This window comes from Bison bison, unplaced genomic scaffold, assembly GCF_000754665.1.
Source record: "Bison bison bison isolate TAMUID 2011002044 unplaced genomic scaffold, Bison_UMD1.0 scf7180017864112, whole genome shotgun sequence".
Taxonomy (NCBI): domain Eukaryota; kingdom Metazoa; phylum Chordata; class Mammalia; order Artiodactyla; family Bovidae; genus Bison; species Bison bison.
Window position 1 is genome coordinate 89714 of NW_011494684.1, and position 9744 is coordinate 99457.

General features: G+C 51.0%; 1 protein-coding gene across 1 annotated transcript in view; it reads left to right on the forward strand.

The window, feature by feature from the left end:
- Window positions 1–9744, forward strand: part of DCHS1 (dachsous cadherin-related 1) — a gene marked incomplete at its 3' end in the record, with an annotated part of 29133 nt that overhangs the window by 151 nt on the left and 19238 nt on the right. The window contains 1 exon segment of the mRNA XM_010839147.1: window positions 8994–9743. Coding sequence (XP_010837449.1) covers window positions 9114–9743 — 630 coding nt within the window.

Here is a 9744-nt window from a genome sequence, read left to right on the forward strand (position 1 = left end):
AGGTAATCCTCTTCCTTCTGGACATTTAAGCCTCTGCCACTTAGGAGGGGTTTCTCAGTTCCTCTGTCCCCTGTTGAGAGGGCATCTCTTCCTGGCAGTCCACCTAGAACCCCCAGGCCTGTTGTTTATGTTTTTCTGTCTAAGTTGCTCAATGGAGGGAGCTATTTCTTCTCAGAGCCTGGAACACACTCTCATATTCTTGGTGAGGAAGGAGGAAAGGAAGGAGGAAAGGAGGGCTATGCTTCACACTTTCCAGTCACACCATTTGTCACCTGGATCACCTTAGCTTCTCTGAGCTTCCCTTTCCTCAGTTGAATATGGAGGTAACAGTAGAGTTGTTTTGAGGATTGAGAAAGAAAACGGCTATTAAATGTTCAACTCTTAATTTAGTTTGTTTTACTTCCACAATCTCAGTCCCTCCACTACTCTTCTTCTTCTCAACGTCTCATTCCCCCAAACTCGTTCTTCCCTCTACATCTCCAACTTCTCTGCCTTCTCACCAGCCTCCTGTGTAGCCTGGACTCTCCTTGTGAGAGTTAGACCTTAAGACCAGGCTCTTGCTGCTCATCCCGCTACCCCTAGCTCCCTCACCCTGCCCTGCCCATCCCTGCCCAAGCCTCCCAACCTGTGAACACCATGAAGGCAGGGATGTGGTCTGTCCAGGTACTGCTATGTCTCTACTGCTTAGTATGGTGTTTGGCACATTGTAGGTCTTCAACAGATACTAATTGAATAAATGTATCAATGAATGCCCTGGACCCATCCCTCCTATTTTTCCCTCTGTCTTCTAGAAACCTCCAAGCCTCCTCTGGTCATTTCCCCTCTCACCACCTGACCTCACGCCCACCTGACCCTCAGCCTAGACTCGTAACTGCCATGTCACTGATCACCTCTGATCCACCTTGTGTGCGCGCTGGAATTACTCTCCTACCCAGAGTTCTCCTCAGGCACCTTCCCTGTTTGGTTGCCTGGCCACTTCCATGACCCTTTATCAGGCTGCTCCAGGTCCTCCAGCAGAGAAGCAATGTTGTACATGAGAAAGCACTAACTTTGGAGTCTGTCGGGGCTGAGTTCCAGATAATCCTCTGCTACCTGCTCTGAGTTTTTGTCTCCTCACCTGTAGAATAACACTTACCCCAGGGTTATTGTGAATGTCTGGCACGCAGTAGCAGCCAACATTCATTGAGCCTTCACTGTGTGCAGGCCACCATGCTAAGTTTTTCGTGCCATTCTTTCATTTAACTCCCCTATCAACTATATAAAGCAGGCACTTTGATCCCCGTGTTACAAAAGAGAAAACTCAGGCCTAGAAAGATTAAACAATTTTCCCAGGATTACACCATAAGCTGCAGCATCTGAATTTGACTCAGCAGAGCCCATCTTCCTAACCACTGTAGTAATAGTTCATGCTTGTGCACCTATAAAATGCCTACTCTATGCCACACCCTATTCTAACTGCAAGTACACTGTAGTGTTATTATTGTTCCTATTTTATAAAGGAGCAAATGGAAGCACTGAACATTTAAATGGTTCACTAAAGGTTACATAACTAGCAAGTGAGAAGCTGGAGAGAAACCCCAGAGTTGGTTTGGCCCAAGTCCAGACTTTGGAACTGTCCCGTCCTTCCTCACCGTGACACATTGCCTCTCTTTTCGAGGTGTGCAGTAAGCACATGTTGAAGGATGAATCTATGCTGACATCTTGTCTATGGCTAGTTTATTCATTCCCTGTCGTTTCCCATTGCAGGAGGCTTGCTCCCTTAGGAGTCTCCTAAAATGATTCTCCCCAAGATCACTATGACCTTATTACTGCTAAAACCAATGGGCATTTCTCAGTCTTCATCTTACTTGGCCTCTCAGCAGCATTGGACTCTACTGACTCCTCCATCCTTGTTGAAATGCTGTCTTCTTAACTTCTGAGATATGGCCTCCTCTTTGTTCTCCAAGAAGAATCAAGCTCTCCTTGGCTGCCCCTTGAATCTACTCTTCCCCAGCGTTCTGTCCTAGTCTCTTTTTTCTCTCCACACATCCTAGTTGATGGGTCTCCGCACCCATGGCTCTCAGTTACTCCTTGGTTGGTCCAAATCCATATCTCCAAACAGACCTCTCTCCTCAGCTCCAGACCTGCAAATCTAACTGTGTGAGGGACATCCCCATGAGAAAACCCCAACAGGCACCCCCAAAATGGCTCTCCTCTGTGGTATCCTAATAGCCCCACATTGGTCATCAGACCAGCACTAACTGGAGTCAGTCTAGAGCTCTTTTATTCCCTCACCCTTCCTGAAGGGTCGGTGGCCAAGTCTTGTCAACCTCACCTCCTCACATTTTTCTTCTGTGTCTACTCTGTCCCACTGCTACTGGCCTGGGCTGCAAACACCTTATCCTTGGTGCCCCTCCTCCCATGGGTTCTCTTCTCCAGGTCTCCACTGTCTTGCTAGGTCTCTCCCTTCAGCTCCCCTGTAATTTCTGCCTCGCTCCATCTTTCCCTTCTCCGTGAATCTCAGGCAGTGTGGAGTGCATACTCCTGGGATAAGATCAAGGCTATGTCAAAAGGAGGACAAAAATAATCACTTTTTAGGTTTTGGTAAGCTAAGTCTAGATGATCAAACTTTAAAGATAACCACAAGAAATAGAGAAATAAAATGGATAACTTTAAAGTCAGTGAAGTGATAAAGACATACTAGAAATGATAAGAACCTAATTCTGAAGAGTAACTTTTCAGGGGGAGGGAGAAGCCATGCAACTGGAGTGGGTACAATCCACAACTAGATTAGTAATCGTTAAATAAATAAATGTTTTATTAAAAAAAAAAGAAAAGGGTATGTTAACTCAGGACAGTTGTTTCACTCCCAGCCCGTTTCCTCACTGAAAGGTGGGACGCCTCCCTGACCCGGGCTGTTAGGATGATTAAGATGATTAAATAAGGCACCGTCTATGAATTGCCAACACACTAACAGCTCAGAAAAGAAATTTTCCTTCTGCCTTCTCTGCTCACATCCGTCCCGGCCTCTCCCTGAGGTGCCTAATGGGAACCAGTCCTCGGGAGGGACAGAGCCAGGCCCAGGCACTGCCCAGCTGCCCATCCATGAGGTTGTCCAGGGGACATCCAGGGGAGCCAACTTGTCAGCCTTCTCCTCTTCCTCCTGTCTTCACTCCTCCTCTCCTCTTTTCTGCTCCCCACACCCGCTCCCCAGCCCTAACTCCTTCCTTTATTTATGCCCCCCCTCACTCCAGCCCAGCTGTTCCCGTCTCTGACTTGCCTCCCCTTTCTGTGTGAACTCCTCACTCTTTCCTTTGCCGACACACACTCACTCTCCCCTAGTCTTGCTCTCAGTCATCCCCTGTGAGAACTCTCACCTCTCTTCCTTTCTCCTTTATGCCTGGCCCTGTACCTCCACCTCCCTTTGCCCAAGGCTACCCTCTTCTTCCTCCCCTTCTGGGCCAATCTGCCTTTTGCAGCCCCCTCCTCACCCTGTTGTCTTTCTGGTCCCTGCCCCTTCCTGGCCCTGGGACAGGAAGTTGAGGGAGGAGGCCTGCGAGGTGCCAGCTCCCCAAGCCTGCTTCCCCTCTGCACCTCAGGCCACTCCTCTGCTTCCTCCTGGAGCACCCTTCCCTTATGGTCCCCCTGCGACTCCCCCACAGCCCACCTCTTTCCTCTCCCATGTTCCCCCTGCTCCCAGGTCCTGTAGACACACAGGCTGTGTGTGTGTGTTGGAAGGGCGGGGGGGTGTGGATTGACATCACATTGCAGGCCCCAATGAACAGTCTCGCCCCTCCCCCTCCTAATGAGAACCAGCTGTGGTTCCAGAGGCCCAGATGTGGGGCTAGAGGGGGAGAGCAGGATGGAGCCAGAGGACAGAGTAACAGGCCCGGGACGGGGCAAGGGCATGTAGCAAGGAGATCTGGGCGGGGAAAGCACTGTGACCAGTCTAGGGGGAGAAAGAAGACAGATCTGGGTAGGAGGCAGGACAGACTGGGAAAACAGACAAGATGGATGGTTTAGACCAGATCTGGGGGAAGGGGTGGGACAGACCTGGAGAGGGAAAGAGACAGAAACAGGGAGGAGGAGCAAGTCTTGGGGAAGAAGCAGTGAGAAACCCTGGACAGATGGGGAGATGGTGCTGAGAAGAGAGTTGGAGAGAAGATGAGACAGTCTCGGGAGAGAGTCTGGAGTTCGAGTTTGGAGCTGGAAGCCCTGGAGCAGGAAGTGATGAGGCACAGTCCAGACAGGCCTCAGGGACCTCAAGGTCACAGCTGCAGCCGCAGAGCTGACCACGAGTGCCCCGGCAGCGTGTGTGAGAGCGTGCCGGCGTGTGGGTGGGTCTGCCAGTGAGAGTCTGCGCACGGGTGAATGTGGTCTGTCTGTGTCCATGAGAGGAAGGGTGTGTGTGAGTGTGTGTGTGTGTGTGTGTGTACGTGTGTGCGTGCTTGTCTACGTGAGGCCTATGGGAAAGTGTCTTTCTGTGTGTATGTGTTTGTGTGGACAAAGGCATGCCTGTGTGTGTCTGTACGTGTGCCTGCATGTGTGGATAATGGAGGAAGGTTCCAGGTGAATGAACGCGTGTGTGTGAGTGATAACCTGCTTCTCTGTATGTGTGAGGAAGGGTATCTCTGTATATGTAAGAGTAGCCTCTGTGTGTGTGTGTGTGTGTGTGTGGAGTGTGCCAGTCTGCCCGTACTCGAGTCTGTGCATCTGTGTGCCTGGCTCTGTGTGGGCCTGTGACTTCATGAGGAGGCACCTTTGTGCGTCCACTGTGAGGGTGTATGCAGGAGTTTGCATTGGACAGGGACCCAGGATGGCACCAGGAGGGCACCAAGGTCTGCACAACTTGGGAGAAGGGGCATCTGCCTGGGCCTGGATGCCTCCTCAAGGCTGATCACTCACCTGAGAGCTACTTCACACCATTCATGCATCTTTTCATTCAGAAAACGTGCTGATCATGTGCCATGCCCTGTGCTACACAAAACGGTGATTAAGATACAGTCCTGGCCCTCGAACAGCTGACATTCTGTCTCTGGGTGCAGAGAACCCTAATGTAGAATGTAAGAAGTACATTGACCTCACTGTCCGTTATCTTCTCTGCCCACCCTGCTTTCTCTGCACTGACTGATTAAATGAACAGGACCCGTTCCTAACCCTTGACCCTTACCCCAGTCTCGAGGCCTAGATCCCCGACCCTGGCCATTGCACCACCTCTGTACACGGAGCCTCTCCCCTCTCTGGTCAGGCCTGTGTTCACTCTGCCCTTCTTGTTCTCAATTCCTCTGATCTGTTATTCCATGTGGCAGCTCCTTAGGCTTTGCAGACTTGACCTCTGGAAAGAGCGGTCTTAGTGAACCCTCCAACTCTGAAGCCAGGATGAGGCTTCATCCCTCATCAGGGATGGTGCTGGGAACCCAGGTGAGAGCACCTACAAAGTGCCCAACTCTGGGCTCCCATTTCCATCACCTGTGATTTTCACAAAACCACAGATAGTACGCATTACCATGGCCGTTATATGGATTAGGAAAATAGCATTCAGACTGGACTCAAACTTCAGGGTCCCAGCTCTTTTCATTGCCTCACACAGGTGGGAGAGATGGGGTTGGAAGTATAAGTAGAGGGTCAGAAATTCTTATCCCTGGGGAGGACAGGAAGTCCTAGAGCAGAGCAAATCTCGAAAGACCAAAGGACACACTTCAGTAGCCACTTCTGTGGCCACACTTCTGACCATGGTGCCTCGGGGCACAGGCTCACGTGCATCTGTGTGTGACCGAGTTGGCATGTCCAGGGACATTTCCCCTTCTGTCAGTAGGTGAAGGTGGTGGTGTGCAGTTATGAGATTCTGGCCATGCATTCTGCACTGATTGCCTGCTCTCATGATACCTCTACCAAGTGCTGGAGAACCTGAGACTAAGACCCTCAAGCTGCTGCCCTTAGGGATCTCCTGATTGAGTGTGGCAGGAGAGGAGAATCGGGCAGACACATGAGCAAAACAGGGCTGCTATGCAGTCTGTTGTCAGTGTGCATCCAAAGCAATGAGAGCCCAGTAGGCTACACAGTAGGCACTGCAGGGAGGTCAAGGAGATAGCATAGAAACATCCACAGAAGACAGTATCTTGAAGTTCGAACAGGAGACGGCCAGTTGGACAGGACCTTTAAAGGATATCTCAGGACGAGAGCATAGTTCATACAAGGCAAGAAGTTGTGGGGGGAACAGTTGAGGGGTTTAGTGTAGGAACGCAGGCTGCAGTGGGGGAAAGTGAATGTGAGGCACAGTGGAGAGATGGCGGGGCTCAAGTCAGGAAGGTGTATTAAGGGGGTTGGGCTTTGTCGTGTGAATAGACATTCTATACTTAGTGTCCATGAACCCTTAAAACTGCAGACACAGTTTGGGTGTATGCATCTGCTTTCTTTTTATCCAGAGTGGGCAGCAGTTTTCTGCCATCAGCAGCGGTGAACCAGTGGAAACCTTTTGTCAGGGGTGGTTTGGTGAGAATTGTGAGGATAGCTCCAGTGAGGAGGACGTGGATTAAGGGATCCAATCCAGGAGGCACAGGGAGGATAAAGGACTGTGGAAGGAATCGAAAGGAGGGATGACAGTGCTTGGACCTGGACAGCAGCAGTGTGAAAACAGGAAAGTGCAGGCTTGAGATAGTGTCTCATTGAGATAGTCAGGTTTTGACTGAAGAAGAGCAGGGAAAGCAAGGAGAGTTTCTGAGTGGTGATGCTGTTCGCAGGAAAGGGAAGGGAGGAAGAAAATCAGGTTGAGGTGAAGGTTAGGAATACCTTGTAAGGGAGTCCGTTTTCTGGGGGGTTACATGTCTCCAGCACTCTCCAGAGCTGGAGATTGCAAAGTCATCAGCAAATAGACATAAAATGATCAATACTAAAGCTGAAGTTCCAATACTTTGACCATTTGATGCAAAGAGCCAACTGATTGGAAAAGACCCTGATGCTGGGAAAGATTGAGGGCAGGAGGATAAGATGGTTAGATAGCATCACCAACTGAATGAACATGAGTTTGAGCAAACTCCAGGAGATAGTGAAGGACAAGGAAGCCTGGAGTGCTGCAGTCCATGGGGTCACAATGAGTCAGACACAACTGAGCAACTGAACAACAAAGAAAATAAAATGACTGATAACATTTTTAATTGAAGGCGTGCGAGGGGATAAGATCACCGAGGCAGTGTGAAAAGTGGGAAGACTTGCGGCCCTGGACTGAGTCCTGAGGGGCACCAGTTTTTAAGGGCAGAGGAAGAACTTGCCCAGGAGACTGAAGAGTGGACATAGAAGCACAGTGGAAGCAAGAGGCGGGGTGTCACCATGTGAAGCCAAGAGGGCTAGGCTTCAAGAAGCCAGTGATCAGTGATTCAGTATTCCAGAATGATGCAACAAGATGAAAAAGTGTCCATTGGATGCAGAGTGTAGTGATGGTTGGAAACTTAGTGAAAGCAGTGTCACGGGAGAGGAAGCCTCTCTGCATAGACGGAGGAGGGTGTGAGAAGTGAGAAACTGGCAGAAGTGAGCAAACCTTTCTCCACTGATTCTGCCCTCACTCAGTCTAGTACTAAAGGCCTTCCTGGGACTTTAGGCCTCCTTCTCCTTGAATATCAGCAGTATTGGAAATGCTGTCTCCCTTAGCATTGTTGGCACCACCCTTCCCTGGATTTCTTTCTCTCTCTTTGGCCAGTTAAGGATGCCTCTGTTCAGCTAATGGTTCGGGCCAGAAATTTGCCCATCATCCTTGACTCTTCCCACTCCTCATCCTCTGCCTTCAAGCCATCGTCAAGCCCTGGCCATTCTACCTGCTAAACCTCCCGCAGAGCTATCCACTTCTCCCCATGTTCATTGCTGACACTCATCCAAGACTCTATCAGAGCCACACCCTGGCCTGGTGTGTCGTGAGGGCTGTCCTAAGATAACTTCCCCATCTGTGTGATCCTGTGTTTACAAAGGGGCAGCAGCGGTGATTTTCACAAGATGTAAGTCATATTGCAGTACCCTCTCTTAGAATGCTTTCATGGCTTCCATTTGTCCTCAGCATAAAGTTCAAATCATCAGTATGGCCTCTGACCCCCTGCCCCATTTCATCCCTTCTGCCTCGGCACTCTATACCTCACACACAGGCCCTACACACCCCCAGACACTCTCAGCCCTTTCTTGACAGTAGACTCTAAGCCTCTCTTTCTGTTCTTTCTTCTGAGTCTTCTCTCATTCTCTGTTCCCCTTCTCTGCCCACCATTGTCTAGCTAACACCTACGTTAAGTAGATCCTGACTTGAATGCTGTTTCCTCGGAGAAGCACTCGCTGACTCCTTACTGTGATCAGCCCCTCCGTGCTCTCATAGCTCCCTGCACCTCTCCCTCGAGGCCCACATCACACTGCTAATTACTTGTCCAGTTCCTGGACTGTTTTCTTTATTCACTGGTATGTCTTCAGTTTCTCCACAAAGCAGGTACTCAATCTCTTGTTGAATAGAGTAGAGAGGGAAGTGGAGCCAAAGGGGTGTGTGTGTGTGTGTGTGTGTGTGTGTGTGTGTGTATGGGAGAGAGGGAAAAGGAGACAGAGAGGAAGGGAGAGAGAGATTTAAGCATATTTAAATGTTACTAGAAGACTGGCAGAGAGGAGAATGTTGAGGTTCAGATGACATTGCCAAGCACATGGTTATTGAGGTATTAGTCCTGAATAAGAAGAAAAATGAGAAAGAACTGGCCACATGTTTAAGTCTAGAGATGGAAAGAAGGGAATCTGAAGGCATTCAGACCTGAACAATAGAAATAAAACAATCTGCTGGGAGATGGTGGGGGGCAGGAATCAGGATGGATAGGACCTGTCAGTTAAAGGCTGCGGTGAATCCTGAGGAGCTTCCTGGGCCCAAGATGGTTTGAGGCAGCATGAGGGCCCTGTGGGGAGCTGAACACACTTCAGTCCTGGTGTGGCCTGGACCCCAGCCTCCCTGGAATGTTGATTCCTCCCCCATCATGACTGTTTTCCTTCTAATTTTCTCCCAGGTCAAAGAGAGTGAGCTGGAGCCAGGGTCCAAGTTGGACCTGATCCAAAACCTGAGATCAAGCTGCTCCTGGAGCCTGGCCTGGAGCTGGATCCCAAGGCACAGCTGGACTGGCCCTGCCATGCAGAAGGAGTGGGCCACTGCACCTTCGTGCCCGGGCATGCAGATCCCCAGGCCTCTCCCCCTGCTGTCATTGCTGATGCTGCTGCTCCTGGGGGCGGGGGCTCCAGGTGCCTGGGGTCAGGCTGGGAGCTTGGACCTGCAGATTGATGAGGAGCAGCCAGCGGGCACACTGATCGGGGACATCAGTGCAGGGCTTCCAGCGGGCACAGCAGCACCTCCCATGTACTTCATCTCTGCCCAGGAGGGCAGCGGGGTGGGCACGGACCTGGCCATCGATGAACACAGTGGGGTGGTCCGTACAGCCCGTGTCTTGGACCGAGAGCGGCGGGATCGCTACCGCTTCACTGCAGTCACTCCCGACGGTGCCACTGTGGAAGTTACCGTGCGAGTGGCTGACATCAATGACCATGCTCCGGCTTTCCCACAGGCTCGGGCTGTCCTGCAGATACCTGAGCATACAGCACTTGGTACCCGATACCCACTGGAGCCTGCTCGTGATGCCGACGCTGGCCGCCTGGGAACGCAGGGCTATGCCCTGTCTGGTGATGGGGCTGGAGAGACCTTCCGGCTGGAGACACGCCCTGGTCCAGATGGGGCCCCAGTGCCTGAGCTGGTAGTTACCGGAGAGC